At 33.8% G+C, this 20,862-nt stretch overlaps 1 protein-coding gene, 1 long non-coding RNA gene and 1 other non-coding gene across 4 annotated transcripts; 2 read left to right on the top strand and 1 right to left on the bottom strand.

Annotated features, from left to right (window-relative positions):
• Positions 1–2,512: 2,512 nt before the first annotated feature.
• On the top strand, positions 2,513–9,822 carry LOC109179653 (chaperone protein dnaJ 15-like). Of its 2 annotated transcripts, none has more exons than XM_019329147.1 (11): positions 2,513–3,053; positions 3,547–3,670; positions 4,789–4,871; positions 4,950–5,061; positions 5,138–5,242; positions 5,400–5,450; positions 8,390–8,479; positions 8,558–8,666; positions 8,768–8,916; positions 9,006–9,059; positions 9,266–9,822. In XM_019329147.1, the coding sequence occupies exons 1-11, from the start codon at positions 2,926–2,928 to the stop codon at positions 9,491–9,493; spliced, it is 1,233 nt and encodes a 410-aa protein (XP_019184692.1). In that variant the 5' UTR covers positions 2,513–2,925; the 3' UTR covers positions 9,494–9,822. The 2 variants fall into 2 exon arrangements, with proteins under 2 accessions (XP_019184692.1, XP_019184693.1); XM_019329148.1 differs by having other exon boundaries at positions 2,968–3,053; positions 3,588–3,670.
• On the top strand, positions 6,751–7,649 carry LOC109179654. Its single transcript, XR_002053960.1, has 2 exons — positions 6,751–7,348; positions 7,435–7,649. It is a non-coding gene; the product is annotated as an uncharacterized LOC109179654 (long non-coding RNA).
• A 7,946-nt stretch (positions 9,823–17,768) lies between the features above and the next one.
• Positions 17,769–17,840, bottom strand: TRNAE-UUC. Its single transcript has one exon. It is a non-coding gene; the product is annotated as a tRNA-Glu (tRNA).
• Positions 17,841–20,862: the final 3,022 nt, after the last annotated feature.

Here is a 20,862-nt window from a genome sequence, read left to right as displayed (position 1 = left end):
CTTTACATCTATAACCAGGGTTCCAAGGCTCAAAACATCTGGAACATCTGTTTTGCTCCTTCAGTTGATCTCTGAACTTACTGATTTCAGGTGATCTAGCATTGGAGTGAAGATTGTTTGAGGCTGTAGATCTGGTGGTATTCTGGCTGCTTTAGGTTTTTGCTGGTTCATTTTGCCTGGCCAGCCAAATGGCATCCTCCAAGCTATTAGGCTTAGATGTTCTCACAAAACATCTGAGTTGTTGCTTTAATCTCACCACAAAGCTATCCAGGAAATATTGATCAGTCAAGTAGGGGTAGATCTGCACTAATAAGCCTTTGTACTCCTCAAACTTATCAGAAAAGTCCACTACATTACCCCACTGTTTAAAATTAGAAAACTCCTCCATTACATCAATATTACTCCCACATAATCTCTTTACCACTACATTTGCAAAATTAGGCCATTGAAACCCTTCCCTTAATCCATTTAAGTATGCCTCATACCACATAGCCACCTTGCCAGTTAAGTTTACACATAAAACATGCATGGTTTCATCCCTGGGGATTCTGGTTAACATAAAAAACCTCTCACACCTAACTACCCACAGTCTTGGATTCTCATAATCAAAAGAGGGAAATTCATGTTTATACCTCATTCCTTGCTCACCCCCTGGGTTGTTTTGGCCAGCTCTTGCCCCAAAGTGTACTCTCCTAGCCAGTCTTGGCCTAGCTGCATTCCCAGAAAATCCATGGTAACCAAAAGGGTGTTCTGGCAAGCCATCATCTCCATCAGAGACTTCTTCCACCTCCACTTGTTCTCCATCAACAGGCTCTTTTCCTGGTCTTCTTCCTGGATCTACACTGCCTTCTCCTGGACTCTGCTGAGGAGGGTGGGGTTGTCCATGGACTGAAGGTTGGTCCATGGAAGGTGGGGGTGGCCTGTTCAACCTCAACAGCTCCATAATCTCGTCTTTCCACTCCACCATGTGAGCTATAAGCTCCAGGATAGAGTCCTCCATTCTCTATTGCCCAGTAGTGATCCTTGTATTCTGCTCAAGGTTACTTGCTTCCAACCTTGCCTCAAACTCAGCTTGCTTCTCTTGCAAGGCCCTAAATCTTTCTTCATTATTCACCATTGTAGCCCAGCAAAGGAGCTCTGATACCAAATGTCACAACCCCTGGAATTTGACAACAAAACAGAAAGGAAATAACAGAAGGAAATAGATGAAGAAGAAGAGTAGAAACTTTTAGATAAAGAGGAATTAGGGTTCTGTAACTTCAGACCAAAAACAACATAAAAAACATCTCCAAAAAACAAATAATTTAAAGTTGGGATTCATCCCAAAATATCCTAACAAACTCCGATTTTCTCGCTGAGAACAATCCAGCTCAGGCATGGTGATACGGCGTCGTTTGAGACCTGCCTTCAACTCCCATCTTCATACGTCGTCGTTTGGATTAGTTGGCCAACCACCTCATTCCAGCCGCTTCATACGACACCGTTTGGATTAGTAATAACCGCCGCGTAATTGCTCGTCTTCAAACGACAACGTTTTGGTCCCTGACTTCCCATACTTAACATTTTTGCAGCCTTCTCTTCTGATCCGAGACTCCTCCCATTCTCTTCTCCTTCTCTAGCTCTCAGGGCCATGACTCAAATTCACCAAGAGAGTAACTTGAGATTTTTACGTAGCTTTGCAGTAACTTAATCAAGAATCGTATATCCTGACAATATATGAAAATTATATTATATTTTATTATATATATATATATATATATATATATATATATATATATATATATATATATATATATATATATCCTTCACCTCCACTGTCTTCTTAACCAGAGTAATGAATGGAGAACCTAGGACTGAGTTATAAAAATTTTAAAAAATTTTGTAACTTCTAAAAACGATTATTGACTAAAATATTGCATATGAAAAAATTTTACATACTAAAAATTTCAAGTTATTCCGTTGGTGAATTTTTATAAATGCAACATGAGAAATTTGACACCATTTTATATCTCAAAAGTTCTAGCTTGATTACCTTTGTTACTTATAAAGAAAATTGAAAATTGATAGGATAATGTGTTTCACACGTCTGAAGACAATGATCAAGTGTTTCTTTGTTTGTGCTAAATAAGTTTGCTATACCAGAGCCAGGTTCCTAACAAGTCATACTAAAGTTATTGAAATGCTTTTAGAACTGAACAATCTTAAAATAAGAGGCTAAGAAGTGAAAAATAATGTTGTGAAAGTGATTTTGATATAAGAAGGAGAATAAAATGTGAATTTCTACTTTACTCCTCAAATTTTAAATATTTTTTAATTTTTCTATCGATTTTAACGGTCGGAGACCAAATGCGTCACTTTATTTATAATTGAAGAACTAAAAATGAATACGATCATAACTCCTATATCGAAACTTGGACATAACTCAGGGATCAAAGATTCAATTTTCTCTTATTATTATTATAATAAATCATGTCCAAAAATTGGCTGGTATAATAGAATATCATTTCTTTCACGCACACAAGCAAAAAGTGAAGGTCACCCCTTTCTCTCTCTGTTCCTCTTATTTGAGATCATATTTCAAATCATTCACATCCTCTGTAAATTTCTCAAAACCCTAATTTTCTGTTTCTGTACATAACCAGATCTGTATGTCTAATAATTATCTACTTCACATCCTTCATCCTTGTAAAGTAGACCTGCTACTGTTTTCTTTATATCTTATCAGTTAAATGTTCAATAATTCTCATTAATCCCAAAGAAAAAACAAGGGATTCAATGCTCTGCATTTTGTGAAAAATATTTGGTCAATGCTGGTAGATTTTCAGGCTAGAAATAGGGAGATTTTATGTTCGGAAGGCTTATTGGGTAATTAGAATCGAATAGATAGCTCAAGGAGAAAGGTTTCTGGAAGTGGGCAAAATTCCGATGGGTGGCTCGAAAATCGAGGGGTCGTCAGCCCCATCGTTGCGGAGAGATCCCTATGAGGTTTTGGGTGTTACGAAGGATTCTTCCGATCAAGAGATAAAAACAGCTTACAGAAAACTTGCTCTCAAGTATGTGAAGTTTCCTTCTTCTATAATTTTTTTTTAATTTTATTTTTATTTTTTTTAAAGAAGTTAATTGTGTTGTTTGATAGTTTGATAGTATATGTATCCAAACATTTTAAATTGATGAGTTCTAATATGAATTACTTGGAATTATAAAAACTTCTCTGAGAGTTTATATTTTGTTAAGTGTGAGGAATTAGACAATTGTTTAAGCTGAATTGTTACTTCCAAAATTCTACGTGACGTGACTATCAATTTTGTGAAAGTTTTGTTAATGTGGTTAGAGGTGTTCTTGACTTATATCCAAGTGCTGAAAGTATGTTGACATGGGTACTTGAAGCTTGGTATTAGTGAATTTGGTGTAATTGGAGTTGGCTGTAAACCTGGGGATGATTGGTGGAGGAAATTTCTATAATTGCAAAGGTTGGAATATGGTGTTTGGGAATTTTCTGATTCAATGATATTTTTATATATGATTTATTTGCTTGAATTTATGCAGGTATCATCCTGATAAAAATGCTGACAATCCTGAGGCTTCAGAACATTTCAAGGAGGTTGCATATTCGTATGGCATTTTATCTGATCCTGAGAAAAGGAGGCGATATGATATGGCTGGATTTGAGGTGCTTTCTTAATTTTATGGTGGAATGCTAAGTGTAACTACCTCAGTTTGCAATTCTTTTGTCATCTCTGACTGTTGCATGTACACCCAGTTGTAAAGCCCTTGTTTACTAGACTAACCTGATTTTTAAATTTTGTCTAAGAGCAATGCCTAAAAAAGTCTTTTAACTAAGGATTATAGCTCTTCAGTAGTTGTGATATGAAATGTTCAGTTAAAGCATCAACAACCTTTGGTTTTGTTATGAGATATTTTGCTTGCTAGTTTGCTGAAACCTTGAGTTTAGGAAATAGCTATTCATTAATTAGATTCTACTCTGGAAGCAACTCAACTTGTTTCTGTAAAGTCTATCAATGTCAGAATAGTGGGTTTTGTATTTTTTTCTTTGCCCCTATGGGTTTTGGGGTGAGAAATCTAAAACTGCATCTGACCCGCTATGCATCTTGCACATTTGTTTGAGGCACAGAATCATAGTCCTAGCATATGCAATTTATATTCAAGAAGCCAGAACAATTTCTGCTGACCTTGCCAGACTGAATTTAATTTATTGTGTTGGTTCCTTTTTGGAACTGAGAAAAACTAAACTTGCAGTTTCTAAATCTAATTGCCTTAACTAACATCTGAGGCCAGGCAGCTTTATGGACATAAACATGTGTAGATAACTACATGTCTACATCTATTTGGGTAAAGGTGGAACAACAAATCATAAAATCTTAAATTGAAGGCAGTCTCTTTAACATGCCTGATCTCAAGGATGTTAGAATCTAACATTCTAACTCCCAGTTCTGCTTCTCATGTTATCATCTGAATGCATAATCTTACTTTTTCTGGATTTTAGTTTGGTAAATTTGTTTTGATGGCAGTTTTTATGGATCTCTAACAAGTAACCATACTTTATTTAAAGCCATAATCTATCATCTTTTCAAAATTAGTAGCACTCATTATATTATTGCTTAAAACAGTTGAAATTACATTATTGTTTTTACCATTTAGAGCATAAATAAATTTGTTTCAGTTTTATTCTTTCTAATAATTGCATTATAACTTTCTACTGATTGTGGTTCTTTTAGTAATTTTCCGCATCTGTCAATTAATGGAACTTTGATATTTTAAATGTTTAAGGCTCTAGATGTTGATGGAATGGATATGGAAGTTGATTTATCCAACCTTGGAACTGTTAACACAGTGTTTGCAGCTTTATTCAGGTATTCTTTTGCAAAAACTTGGTATCTAAAATATTCTCGTGATTGATTTGGTAACATTTGATTTACTTCTCTGGATAGCAAGTTGGGAGTCCCTATTAAGACTACCATTTCCGCTAATGTTCTTGAGGAGGCTTTAAATGGAACTGTCACAATCAGGCCTCTTCCAATTGGAACATCATTTAGTGCAAAGGTTTGTTGTTTCTAAATTTCTTTAAATGGAACTGTCACTAGGCTTTTGCTAGTTGCTCACTCAAGTTTTCTTGCAGGTCGAGAAGCAAAATGCTCATTTTTTTGGTATAACAATTAGCGAGGAACAAGCTGTTTCAGGGATTGTAGTTAGAGTAACCTCAGCTGCTCAAAGCAAATTTAAGGTAAATTCATACATTATTTATCATCCAACAGTGATAATCAATAGTTATCTCGTAGTCCGTTTCAAAATTGGATATATGTGCTGTGTGCATCTAATTTACCTGCAGTTGTAGCATACTAAGATACTAAATTGCATTTCACCTGTTGTTTGTGTTGCAGCTACTTTATTTTGAGCAAGATATAAATGGAGGTTATGGGCTGGCCTTGCAGGTATTGCAATCTTAGTTTCTAACATTTGCTTATTATTAATCCCTTCCTCTATTGATTGTTATAAGGGAGTCTTATTATCAGCATACCATAAATAAATGCATCAGTGCCATGCTTTTTGTATTAATAAATAATTTGGAGATATGGTTTTCTTCTGGTCTGAGAAATCAGGATGACTAAAATATTTTTTTTTTTTTATTTTTTTTTTTTTTGGGTTTTTGAAATTGTTTACAAGTATTAAATTAATTAGGATTTACAGTGATATTTTTTGGAATTATTTAACAGTAAAGTGATATAAATAGATAATAGTAGTATTTAATTTTCTGATTTCCTTATTTAGTTGTATTTTCTTAATTTAAATAATTTTGATTAATTTGAGCTAAATAGGTGATCTAAATAAATAATTTAATTGTATGTATGAATTATATTGGTGATTTTTTTCTTATATTTAATTCTATGAAAAGCACAATCATATTGATTGATGATTTATATTTTTTTATATATACATACATATTCATATATATAATTTTAATTTTAGTATAATATTTACATGTTTAAATAATATTTTTGTTTCTAGAAAATATTAATTTTAAATATCTAGAAATTAATCATTGTTATATATTGTTAAAATATTTTAAACAATGGGGATTTGTAGTAAAAAAAATTTTGGGTAAATAAATATATTTACCTACTTTGGATTTGCAGTGATTTTTTTCCCTCTTCCATTTTGGGGTTTAACTAATAATAATAATGCATTATAAATTAATTTGAGTGGAAATAAACAATTAAATTTGGATTTCAATGACAATTAAATCCATAATTAATTAATTAATTGAGAATTGTAGTGATTTTTTTGGAATTAATTAATTAATTAATTCTAGTTTCTATAATTCAACACTCCTCAAGCTAGAACATCTAGAATTTCCAAGCTTGAATAACAAGCACTCCACCTTACTCAAAACTACAAAAGAAGATTATGGCCCTGTTTGGTAAAATGGCTGTTAGCTGTTAGCTGATTGTGTTAATTAAAGGGTATAAATAGTTGCTAACATTAGCTGATTGTAGAAAAGTGTTTGGTAAATTAGCTGTTAGTTGATAGCTGTTTGGTATAATTTCTTTTCTCAAAAAGCTAATTGAAAAAGTTGCTTGGAGTAGCTTTTTAAATTTTAGCCTTTTGGAGTTGCAAAAAGCTAATTAACCAAACATTTATATTGAGATTTTAACTAAATCAAACAATTAATAATGGTCAAATAAGCTTAAATTAGCCTATAGGCCAATTTTTTACCAAACAGGGCCAATATGTGACTAGAAGATAGATAATAGTGCTGGATGGTTTCGGAAGACACAACATTATGCACGACTCTTGGGAATGAAAATGGAAGTGCAAAGGATGGAACTGAACACGAACAACCTCAATCACACAGAAACACAAGAACTCTAGGACAAATGTCAAATTGCCCATCAATTGTGATAGAGGTGAAACAGAGCAGGAACAACCGAACAAGGGATACATCTAGCTCATAGTAATGAAGATAGCCCCAAAGCGATTAAGTGAAACCTTTAGCAAAAAAAAACACTGGTTTAACAAACAGCTTTTGGAAATAGAATATGGTAGTGCCAAAGTTGGACACCCTTGGGGAATAAAGATGGCACATTGGAAATAAAGAAACATACATGACAATGCCAAAAAATATAGAATATTCTAGGTGGCAAAAAACCTTCAAATTGCATTAGAAAGACTGAAAAATGGCAAAGAAGGGATCTGAAATTTTTTCCTGAGACAGTCATCAAAGGTGGCCTCAGCCACGTGCCGGTCCGTGATGCTGGCAGCAAAGGCTGTTTCCGAAATTTTATTGGCTTGATTGCCGAAGGGAAATGAGTCCAGTGGTGTTGGCAGTAAGGTGATTGGACCAATAGCAAAGGCAGTTTCCGAAATTTATAGGCTTGATTGCTGAAGGGAAATGAGTCCAATGGTGTTTGCAGTAAGGTGATTGGACCACTAGAGAAGGAGATCTGGCTGAAAAACTGACTGTGAGATCTGGCAGTTAGTCACCAGTACTCCAGTGATGGGTTCTTTGGTGATAGGGCGTGACAGCATCTTGAAGAATTTGGTTGTGTTGATTTTCAAAAAACCACTGGAACGGGTTGGAAATTGGAATAAGAATTGGCCGTTATGATGAGTAGAAAATCTCGGGAAAAAAACTAAATTTTTTTATTGAAAATGTATAGATTTGCATCTAGGGTCTAATACGATGTTGAAATTTGAGGGATTGAAAGGTTTGGTGGGTAGGAGAGTAATCACTGCCCACTAGTTAGGCAGAAGAAAAATATGTGATCCAGAAAGAATAATATATGATTGTATTAATAATATATTGCACTAGATTGCATGCATTCTAAGATAAGAAGTTAGACATGCCTATATAGGAACTTTATGGCCTTAACTAATAATAGGTTAGGTTCAAACTTGGGCTACACTAAGGTTTCTAGTTTTCATAATTCAACAAGCTTCATATCATGGCCTCCGATGGGTGTAGTGTTATTAAAAAGCGGTACTTTCAATATTTTAAACATGCATATTTGAGGGGAATTCCATTTTGACGACTCTGTTGTTGAAACTAATGTTGGTTAAAAAGGTTTTCTTGTCCTGCATATTAGATTAAAATGGCTGTAAATGTTGTATATTATATCATGGACTTTTTAAATTCAACATTAGCTTAGAATTATGAATAAGAACTTTTGCAATGCTGTAAACGCTTCCGTGTCTTTTTCCTAATTACAATTGTTATTGCTTATATAAATAAATAAAAATAAAGATTAAATGTTACATAGGAATCCAACGCATGTTTACTGATTTAAGGAACTTGTTTTTATGTGACATTTTTTTATTGATTTTTTTCTCTAGTCTAGACTTAATAAACCTGATGTTTTGTCAATGAAAACAGGAAGATAGTGAAAAAGCAGGGAAGGTGACATCAGCAGGGATGTATTTCTTGCATTTTCAGGTTTATAGAATGGATTCAACAGTAAATGCGGTGTGTATATTAACATCTTTTCATTTCAAAACAATTTCAAGGGTGTATCATATTTTATAAATGTGTTTTTCTTTGTAGTTAGCAATGGCTAAGGATCCAGAAGCTGCTTTTTTCAAAAGGCTGGAAGGCCTTCAACCTTGTGAAATCTCAGAGCTAAAGGCTGGCACTCATATTTTTGCTGTTTATGGTCTGGACTCAATTATTCTCTTTTGGTTACTGTGACTCATTATTTACACAGAATGGTTAAAACTTGCCTAGGACTCATTTATTTTTTTTTTTTATGTGCAGGAGATAACTTCTTTAAACCTGCAACGTACACAATTGAGGCTCTTTGTTCCAAGACATATGAGGATACAACAAGTAAGCTGAAGGATATTGAGGCTCAGATTCTAAGCAAGAGAAATGAGCTTCGACAGTTTGAGACAGAGTATAGAAAGGTTGCCTGCCTGCCTGCTCTCTAGCTTGGTGCTTAGTGATTGCATCTGTATACATTCCGGTTAATCTTTTGTCAATTTTTTGTTTGCAGGCTTTGGCGCGTTTCCAGGAAGTCACCAACAGATACAGCCAGGAGAAGCAGTCAGTAAGTTCATCAAATCCTTGTTCCTCTCTGTCAATTACTCAAATGTTTCCCCCCATGATGTTTCTATGAAATATTTTGCTTTGCTATCTTGTGGTACTTTCAACCCTTAATCAGGAAGAATGTCTGTCTGAATGTGTGACATTAAGCCATAAAAATTGCATTTTATATTTTACTCAATTGATTTTTTTTTTTTTTTCTACCAACAGGTTGAGGAACTTCTGAAACAACGAGACACCATCCATTCTGCCTTCACCATCACAAGGGCAGTTGTTACCGTTGGTGGTAATGGGAGTGGGCTTTTCAGTAATGAAAGTAGCAGTAGATCTCCTGGTGACGACTTTAAGGCGGAAAGTCCAGAAGATGGAAGTTCAGAATCCAAGAAGAAAAAATGGTTCAATCTTAACCTCAAAGGATATGATAAAAAACTTGGTTAAAAGGATTATTAAAAAAAGAAAAAGAAAAAAAAGAGCTTGAAATTCAATTCTTTTAAAACCAGGTGGCTTGCTGCCCATTTGCTGCCTCTGGGAGTTACCATCATGTAATTTTGTCCAATTTGTTTTAGTATTATATTTCTTTTCCTAGAATTTTGTGATAGCCATTCACCCGCAAAAATGTTCAAAAATATAAATATTACAATGTAAATGTGTCAATTCATGCATTGTACTGTTACAGTGCATAAGCTGATACGAGCATGCAAGTTCCTATAGTATATGCATTAGAGATTTTATGGTAGACTTTACATGTCAACATTTTCGCAATTTAACTAGAGTCTATGAGTGCTTTGCAGGGGTGGCGTGGCGTGGGTAGAACAAGATTTTCGTATGAGGATGGTCATGAGTTTGATTATAATGTTTGGGTCCTAGTTGTGTCATCTCCAAATCAGTGTTTTAGTATTTTGTTACTTTTGTTGACTATTATTCTCGTATGATTTTGTTATATGTTATGAGAAGTCAGTCTGAATTTGTTTTTTCATTTCGTGCTTTTTGTGGTAAGATAAAAACACAATTTAATATTTATCATCATTTTGGTCTATTATTTGTTTTTCACTGTTAAGTTTTCAATTTCAACTAATTTAATCATTTAATTGTTTAATTCATTTAAATCCTTTTGAAGGACCAAAATAGTAATTTTTTTATTTTTAAAATTTTTTATATGATCCTCGAATGGTTTAATTGACAATTTTAAATAATTTGAGGATCAAATTAATTGTTTGGAAATATCATGTTGCAAATAGAACTACCTTAGGCTTTGTTGTTCAATCTTGTATTAACCTTATGTCAAATTTTGACAGTATATCTTAGGATTCACATTAGTAGGTCAGCGAACTAGATCGCCTACACTTTAGTTAGGGTATGTGGCTCTCATGCTGGTACGAACACTTGGGACAAAGTCCCTCATGATTGTATAGTTGCATTTTTACAGCAATAATATCATCCACTTTTGTGGTTTAAAAAAAAAAAATTTGAAATTGAAAATTAGGAACTACATTGAAAGTTGGGAAACAATTAGGGACTAAAATGGTAATTTCTCTTAATATTTATGTTCTTGTTTTGAGGAGTGATAGTGCAAAGTGTACATCTTTTTTTTTTCTTTTTTTTTTTTGGTCCCTTTTCGTCTTATATGCTTGAACATGGTATTCTACACCAATCATATTGGAGATTCTTCAAGCTCTCTTGTTCCAAATGCAAGTTCCTAAACACTTTTGGGCATATGCAGTTTCTACTTGTTTTTTTTTTTTTTTATCAACTCAGTGTTACATGGAAAAACAACATATCACTCTCTTACCACAAAAAGCATGTGTTTCGTATTCCACCAAAAATGCTTGGGTGTACTTGTTTTGTAAGAGATGTTCACTCTCATTTTACGAAGTTAGACACAAAATCACTAAAGTGCACTTTTTGGGATACTTGTGTCAAAAAAAGGGTATAAGTATTACTTCCAACTACGGGAAGATATCTGGAGCCTATTGATGTAACTTTTCATGAAGGTGTTGCTCCATCATCTCCTTCAAGATGTTCTTTCATCATCTCCTTCAAGATGTTCTTTCATCATCTCCTTCCACTTCTCATAATCAAGGGTAAGATAATGATTTGTTCTTCTAGAGATAGTTACTCTCAACTCGAAAACTTCTTTAGCTTCTATTCTTGACAGAACAGTCGTCTCATGTTATGAGTCGGCTTCTTCGTCGGAAGTTCCAGGTAACTTGTTAATAGCTCTCCGTAAAGGTAAAAGATCATGTATTTATTTTGTTTCGTCTTTTGTCTCTTATACTCATATTTTATTGCTTCACTTGACCTCATAACAACTCCTAAAATTTTCAAAAAGGTCTTATCCCACTCTAGTTGGCGTAATACCATGAATGAAGAAATGAATGCTTTAGATTTCAATGATACATAAAATTTGGTGGATTTACCTCCAGGGAAGAAGGCGATTAGATGCAAATATGTGTTTCTAGAAAGTTAATTTTGAGTCAGTGGTTCAATTCAAGGTTCGTCTAGTTGCTAAAGGGTATGCACAACCCTATGGTATTGATTACAATGACCAATTTTCTCCTATCACAAAATTGACCTTTGTTAGGTTACTCATGTATGATTTGCCCTTACATCAACTAGACATTAAGAATGCATTTCTACATGGTGTCTTCAAGAAGAGGTCTACAAGAGCAACCACATGTGTTTATATGCTTAGTGGGAGTATGTTAATGTTTTTTTTACATCGCAAATCTTTGTATGGCCTAAAGCAAAGCCCCTGTGCTTTGGGAACGTTAGTTAAACAATTGTGAGGTTTAGCATCTTGGAAGGAAAGTATGATCATTATGTTTTTTATAAGGGTTCTAAAGCAGGTATTATCTTATTATTGGTATCATTATGTTTTTTAAAAAGGTTCTAAAGCAGGTATTATCTTATTAGTGGTTTATGTAGATGACATTGTTATCATCGGAAGTATATAAAAACAATACCATAACAACATTATTATAAACATAAAAGCACAAATTATTAAGTCCAAACATATCCATAACTTCCCCTTCATTACCCTTATTTTGCAAAACAATTTGAGATTGCGACTTGTCAACATTATCGGATTTTTTATTTTTTATTTTTTGAAAACCAAAGCTCAAACAACTTATATTAACTCATCGAAAAAAGCCGAAATACAACTGGGCAGGGACATATCCCAAACCCCAAGGGCAGAAGGAGAACTTGGTGCTCGTACAAGCACATGAGCTACGTGATTTGCTGACCTCTTGACATGGTGAACCACAATGTTCGCAATGTCACATGCAAGTGAATGACATTGCTTAATAATTAGTCCAACTTATGAAAAGTCATGACGAACAGAATTGAAACTAATGCAAAAATTTAAACTGATTCTACAATAACGTTCCTCAAATTACGACTCTTGAGCCAGGGAAGAACTTCCTTTACGGCCAACGTCTCGACAAGATAGGGATCTTGGTTGCTGATCAACTGACCTCCATAAGCTGCTACAAACCTCCCTGCATGGTCCCGGAAGACTGCTCCAAAACCCACCGTATCATCTTACATAGCGGCATCAATATTACATTTTAACGTCCCTTCCGATGGTGGGTTCCACTCATTCGCAGAGTTTGGCGATACATGCATTGAACTGGTTCCTGGCGAATAAGCTTGTATCCAAGACAACGTAAAAGAGTCCGCCAACCTCCTTAAAGCATCCATTTCCCAATTTTTGTCGTTCCACACCTTGTCGTTTCGAGTAGTCCACACTGCTCAAACTCTTGCAGCCATGTTAACTGCCTTGCTAGGATCCGGATCACATTATCGGGATTTTAATTGCATGCATTAATGTGATATTTTAATGATGCAGTTTCATTTTTTTTTTTTTTTTTTTTTGGATCAGAAGCATATTTTTTCCCACAATGTATAATTTGCATGATGTAACACTAGAAGATGAAGTAATTTTTTTCAAAATGAGACCAAACTTTTGACCTTGATTTTATTATTTTCCTGTTTTTTGAAAGTTGGCTTGCACCTACCGTCTCACTTGTTGAAATAGCAAACGACGAAGCTGTATAAAAAGGAGATATGTCTCTCATTGACATCTACAAGTAGCATTCAAAGAACATTTAAATACTTGAAACATCAAACATAGAAAACATTTAAACATACTTGCATACACACTGAAAATAGAACATAGAAACATTTAAACTACACTGGAAAGTGATAACTTAAAATAAACTTTTATTATTAGCAAGAAACAAATATTTCACACAACAAAACTTGTTAACAATGCAGTATTAATACTCTTGAAAATATTTAACAAAAAAAAAAAAAAAACACAGACCTCAATGGTTATGCTCTGCAATCGTGTGCACCATGCATGGTGCACACGGTTGCAAAAACGACGTCGTTTTGACTAAAAACGCGCATCCTACTTTTTAAAAAAATTCAGTTTTGATTCCCCTCAACAACATTATGTTGTTCATTCATTCTGAATTTTTAGTTCATTCATTTTAGATATTTAGTTCATTCATTCCAGATATTTAGTCCATTCATTCTGGATATCTAGACGGAAATCTAAACTGATTTTTTTTTTTTTGTTCATGCTGATATTTATTTCATTCATTCTGGATATTTAGTTCATTCATTCTGAATTTTTAGTTCAAATTATACACAACATAATATTGTTGCCGGGAACCGAAACTGATTTTTTTTAGGTGGGACGCGTGTTTTTAGTCAAAATGACATCATTTTTGCAACCGTGTGCACCATGCACCATGCACCATGCATGATGCACATGGTTGCACAACATAATTTGCCCACAGACCTCGTGGTGGACTGCTGGCCGTGGAGTCGTTGACCTCGTGGTGCACTAGTGGCCTGGAGGAGACGACAGAGAAGAGTAGAAGACTGGTGGACCTCGTGATGGCTGGTCGCCGGTGGATTACTGAGCAGACGACGAAGAAGACTGAGCAGACAAGCAGATGGTGGATTGCTGTGCAGACGAGTAGACAACGGAGAAGATTCGTGGACAACTAGACGGTGGACCTCGTGGTGGCCGGCCGCCGGTGGAGCATGTAAGTAAACGATGAAGAAATTTAGGCGAGGCCTGAGGGAGACGAGACGCTGAGTCGCAGCCGCTGAGGGAAAAGGGAATTAGGATTTCTGATTTCTGATTTCTAATTTCAGATTTCAGATTTCAGATTTGATTTCAAGGGATTTTCCTCATTTTTAGTATTTTACATATTACATTATATATATATATATATATATATATATATATATATATATATATATAATTTCAATTAACTATTCGATTAATTCGGTTAACCGACAGTTTCGAATCGAATTAACCGTTAATCGAAATTTTAAAAATCCTTTAACTATTAACTGAACTGAAAATTTTCGATTTGGTCGGTTAACCAAAAATTTACCAAAGTATGTACACCCCTAAACATATCAACATCAGGTTCTTAGCCATTAGGGAGTTCTATTAAAGAAAAAAACAATAGTCATTGAACAGATTAACATTAAGTTGATATTAGTAGATAAGTGTCTTCAAACCTTCATTTAAATTCAAGGATATTGTTGAAAAGATGAAACCTTCGTTCACTTTGCAATTGTATATACAATTAGTTTTATGATTTATTATTATTATTATTATTTTTGTGTGTGGAATAACAATAGGGTTTGTATGTGCACCGTTTTATTTTTGTTAAGAAAATGTACTACAGTTGAATTTGAAATAAAAATACGGTTTATTTCATTAAGATTGTTAACTAAGTAAGTGTTCCGAGATCAAATTACTTTTGACCATACTAGATACCACCCGCACTAAGAGGATATGTCTCCATGCTTCATATTTTTCTGTTCTTTGGGTTGATGTTTGCAAAGCGGAAGAAGGTAACAGTTTTCCTATTTCCTAATATTATTAATTATAATTATATATTGAAAATTAGGTGGTGCAAAGTTTAACTAGAGCTTTAGGAGTAGAATTTGGTTATGGTAGGTAATGGAGTATTCACTGACTATTCACTTATATTGATGAGATATATGATATTTAGGTTTAGGTCTTCTCATTGCTCCATTATAAAAATTTATACGCCATCTAAAAAATCCTAAGTGTGAAAGATGTACGCTAAATCTCTACACCATTTCAATTCTTCAACAACCTTTATCTGAATACTGAAGTCTATGACCAAAGGTTAGAAATACAAACTCACTATGTGTATGTTATGCGCAGACTACGTGTGAATTTGCTTAAACATGAACCAAATATATACTCAATATTAAAATGCTTAAGAAGAAAAAAAAAGATATAATAACTACTTAAGTACAAGAAAAATAATATCCCGAATGTTTTTTTTTTTTTTTTTTTTTTTTTTTTTTTTTTTTTTTTTTTTTTTTTTTTACATGTAAGTAATAATATCTGTTCATATATACTTTCCCAACTTACTTGAAACCCAACGAGTGAGTCAGTATCGCTTCCACTGAGTCTCGAACCCATGACCTCGCACTTCATGCCACTTGTCTTTAGCATCCCCAATGTGTGTTAGTTAAACACTTCAACCTCAAAAAATAGATCGAAATGTGTGTTAATACAAGAAAGTCTTTTTCTTCTTACCCTTTTTTTTTTTTTTTTTTTTTTTTTTTTTTTTTTTTTTTTTTTTGTTTTTCTTTTTAAAGATTTAAAGGGATACTTTCCCATCTATTATATTATCTGAAAAATGTTTTCAAAGAATATGCTTGATAGAATAACTCTATATGGAAAATTAATTAACATGCATGATTAATTTGTTTAAACTTCTCCAATTTTTTTTTTTTTTTTTTTTATATAATCTCTAATATATCCTTTTTATATATGAATATTAAAAAAAAAACATAACAAATAATTGAGAGTTTAATAAATTAAACAATTGTGTCGGCATGTTTTACCTCTCACCCGATCTCATATAGAGTAGATTGAATAAATTTGGTAGATTCCCAAACACTTGAGAAAAATAATACTTTCCTTGAAATCATGGAGTATGAGGTCCATTGATTTAAAATCCCAATGGAATGTGATTCTCATTGACCCAAACATTTCTAAGTTAAAGATTGCACCAAACATGGGAATAAATAGAATTGCATTGTCTATTTCTTTAAGTGAATTTATTATGAATTACATTGTTACAGTAATAAATCATATTGAAAATTAGATTAGAGAATACTTTAATTACATATTTCAATGTAAATTTCTTTGATAAATAATGTGCAGTGTAGTGGTGGGAGAAACAATTTTTTTTTTAATATTTATAAGAAACTTTTGACATGACGCCAAAAATGATAAATGTATAATAGAACAAATTAATAGATTACCAGTCACCCGAGAATAAGAATACTTTTTTTATTATCATGGAATGTGATTCCATTGATTTAAATTCCCATTGACATGAACTTTCATAAGTTAAAGATCTCACCAAATTAAACGTGAGAATAAATACAATTACTATGTCTATTTCTTTAAGTGAATTTATTATTAATTATATTGTTACGTAATGAATCATATTGCAAACTAGATTACAGAATACTTTAACTACATATTTGAATGTAATTTTTTTTGATAAAAAAGTATAGTGATGGGAGAAACAAATTCCTTATATTTATAAAAGACTATTAACCTGACGTCAAAAATGATAAATTAGTAATTGAATAAATTTGGTAGATTCTCAATCATCCTAGAAAATGTACATTCCTTGAGAAAAAGAATGTGTTAAATCCAATTTAGTCCTTGATTCTAATAGTTAATAATTCAATTGAGTAAAACCATTAAAATCAATGACCTAATTAAGCACAAAAAGTCGTGTAGAACTAAATTGAAAAAACTATTATAGTCGAGGATTAAATCCATTATTAACTCGAAAAAGAATACTTTCCTTGATATCACGTTTTCTTAAGTTAAACATTGCACTAAACATGGAATAAAAGAAAATTATTTTTTCCCCTCCAAATTCCCCTCCCCCGTGATGTGGCTTAAAATCATTGATGTCCATGACTTAGGTGACCCCACCATTATTTAGAAAGAAAGTTAATTGTCCAATTAAAAAAATGACATTTAAGGAGGGAAATTTTTGTAGAGGGATTGATATGATATGATTACTCTAAATAGAATTACTATGTCTATTTCTTTAACGGCACATTTGGTTCGCGGAATATGCATAGAATGAAATAGCATTTCCAGTAATAGCAGGTATATTCTTTTATTTGATAAGAACTTGCAGAATGAATTATTCCCCCTACAAGGGGAATATTTATTACTAACCCCTCCCCTTGTATTAAGCTATTCCTGAGATCTCATGAATAGCTTATATATTTTATTTTCTATTTTACAGTTGTTTAACCTAAATATTTTTTACGCTATTTTTCTCTCTATTTTCTCATCTCTTCAGCCATTTACATATGATTTAGATTAAAAATTTTCTTCAAGCTAATTTTTCTCTCTATCTTCTCATCTCTTCAGCCATTTGCATATGATTTAGATTAAAAATTTTCTTCAAGCTAAGCTTCAAACAAAAGGTATTTTCCTAAACTTTAATAATAATAATAATAATAATATATAAAGGTATTTATCTCTTTTAAAGATATATTATTCCAATTATGGAATACAAATCCTAACATGCTGTAAGTGAATCTATTATCAATTATCCTGAAGCAAGCTGCACGAAATGATTTCACAACAAAACTATATAAGTTCCGTTGCCGGGAATCGAACCCGGGTCCCCTGGGTGAAAGCCAGATATCCTAACCGCTGGACAACAACGGAAGACTGTTACATTCCATTTATTAATAACTTTTCTAGTATAAGTTTCACATTAAAGACAGAAGAACCTAACTGCAGTGAACGTGGATTGACATGTGCTGATGTGCCCTTATGCATTATTGAATCTTCGTCTAATATATAGTTGTGGCTGTTTTGCAAAATTCTTGAATATGTGAAAATTCGATTTCCCCCTACTATCACATTCTTTCAGAAAACTTCACAAACATCTCTTATAATTTATTAAGTTAGCATTCTTCTTTGTTCTAGTTCAAAGTATATATTGTAAGTGTACAAATGATACACATTAAACCCGTTTATATTGGCTAATTTAATTGACAAAATAATTAGAGCATTTATTTGAAATTAACATATGGACCATGGATCGTCTCATATCAGAAGGTATGATTTTATATTTCTACACTATGGTTTCAAATTGGAGACTTTCGAAATTATGAAGAAGAATATATATTGATTATGGACAGTGAAGTTAATCAGCTTTGAAGAATTAAACACGTGGTCATGATTGAATTGGAGATATGCTAATTGTGGAAAATTGTGGAATTAATCTTGCATGGGAAAATGAATATGTGACTTTGGAATATTTAGTGGAAGATTTGATTATTTTATTTGCATGGCCACAAATTATTTGGTTGAGAATGAGAAGTCAGGAAATGCAACATTCAAATAAAAAATATGTGGCCTGGGATTAATGAAGATTATGAGATGCTGATTTCAAGGATCAATGTAATGCATATCCATTGCTATAAAAGGAAGTCACTCAAAGAAGAAAGTTGCCAACTTTGAGATTAACAATTCAAGAGCTCACATCTGATTTACAAAGCTTCCCATTTTAATGTGTTTTATTATTTAATTCTTAAGAATATTTAATCTGTACTACATGATCAGTACGTGGTACTGCTGAAGCATCTGGTGAAGATTGTTCGGTATTCGTATGTCAATCCTGGATAGGTGTTAGAAAGAGTGGTAGTGGTAAAGGCTGGAGGCCATCTGTATTTACCTCTTGTAATACTCCTTTTGGTGAACATCTATAGTGGATTGGGCAGACGTGGGTTGCCCCGCAGACGTAGGAGAAGGAGCTCCGAACTGCGTAACAATTTCTTTGTGTTTTTTACTTTCTTTTATGCTTTCTGCTTTCATTATTTACACTTGCTTAAACGAGTGTAATTAATTAACGAAACTGGTGCATAACTTAATTAACGAGTAAAAACACATTGCTTTTATTTTTCAAGTGTCACGGTGCAATTTCAATTGGTATCAGAGCCTGTAGACTTAATCTATTAGTCTATCGATCTGGCGAATCCGTGCATCTTGAACTCATTTCTTCAGCGGCTATTTTTATTTATCTGTTTATTGCTTATTTGTTTGATCTCACGGGGTGTTAAGTGTTACAGAATGGTTCGTACTAAAGTCATTCCCCAGTTGACCGGCGACAACTACGCATATTGGAAGGCTCGCACCCGAACGCATCTAAAAGCTCAAGGTGAAGCCGTGTGGCGGTCTGTGGTGGCAGGTTGGACACATCCCACCAAACCCAGTTCCAGCACTAACGAAACAGAAATAGCTAAGCCTGAGACTGAGTGGACTCAAACAGAAATAACCAACGCTGAAAACAATGATAAGGATTTAGACATAATTTATTCTCTTATGCATGAAAGCCAGTTCTCAATTGTTGCAGGTATTCCTTCAGCTAAAGGTACTTGGGAGGCTCTTGAGTCCACTTACGAAGGAACGACACCGGTAAAACAGTCAAAATTGCAACTGGTCCAGTCAGAATTCGAAGAGCTTCGCATGAATGAGGATGAGTCAATCATCGACTTTCACACACGCGTACAGGATCTGGCGAATCGCGCAATGGTCCTTGGTGAACCATTCTCGCAAGCAAAGATTGTTAAGAAAATACTGAGGTCTCTACCTCCAAGGTTTCGAATGAAAGTCACAGCCATCCAAGAGCATGATGGCTGGGAGAATAAATCAGTCACTCAGTAAATGGGAAATCTTAAAACATATGAAATGGAAATCTTAACTGATCATTCGAAAAAACAAAAAAATGTTGCATTTGCCGCTGAAGAAAATAATGTTGTATCCGATTCAGATGAAACTAGTGATGATACAGTTGTATTCCTAACTAAACAGTTTTCCAAAATTTTGAAACAGGTATCCAAAAACACACACAACAGAAATTCACAAAGGGGAGCAACGTCGTCCAAAACTGCGCCTAGGACAGGGGCATCAAACTTCAAACAGTCTGTCTCACGTCCAGGACAGTCCAAAGAAAGACCCAACAATAAAGGAATCAAGTGTTATGAGTGCGAGGGCTTTGGACATGTACAAGCTGAGTGTGTTACCTATCTTCGACGCAAAAAATCTATGTCAGCCATTACCTGGAGTGATGACGAGCTTGACGTTGATACAACTGGATCGGATGTCGAAGAAATCTCGGGTAACTTTGTTGCATTTACGGCACGAGTCACTGGCTGTTCAGAACCCATTGAAGACTCAGAAGGTGGTGAATATGTCTCTGCAGAAGATGTGGAACTAAATACTTTATCTTTTGAAGCTGAGTTTAATAAGTTGTATCCCAAATGGGAAGCCTTACGAAAAATGAACTGCAAACTAGCTAGTGAGATAGAGATTGTAACCAATGCCAATAAAGTATATCAAACTCAAGTAGCTGATAGGAATGTCTTACTTAAAGAAGCAGCTGATCGAGAAGAAAAACTACAAAACAAAGTACAAACTGGCAATGTACTACTGAAGGAGGCAGCCGACCGAGAAGAAAAACTCCAGCAAGAAGTACAGACATTGAAACAGGAGCTCAGCACCTACAAACGACAAATCAAAATGATGGATACCACTTCAACACTTGATAAGATTCTTGATTCCGGTAGGAAATCTTCTGCAAAATTTGGTTTGGGCTTCACTGGAAGTAACTCCAAAGATAAGGCAGTATTTGTCAAAGCATCTGGACCTGATCCAGAAGAAATCCCTGAGTCCAGCACAATGA

The sequence above is a fragment of the Ipomoea nil genome, unplaced genomic scaffold (genome assembly GCF_001879475.1).
Source record: "Ipomoea nil cultivar Tokyo-kokei standard unplaced genomic scaffold, Asagao_1.1 scaffold0937, whole genome shotgun sequence".
Classification (NCBI taxonomy): domain Eukaryota; kingdom Viridiplantae; phylum Streptophyta; class Magnoliopsida; order Solanales; family Convolvulaceae; genus Ipomoea; species Ipomoea nil.
This window is presented reverse-complemented; position numbering and strand designations above follow the sequence as displayed.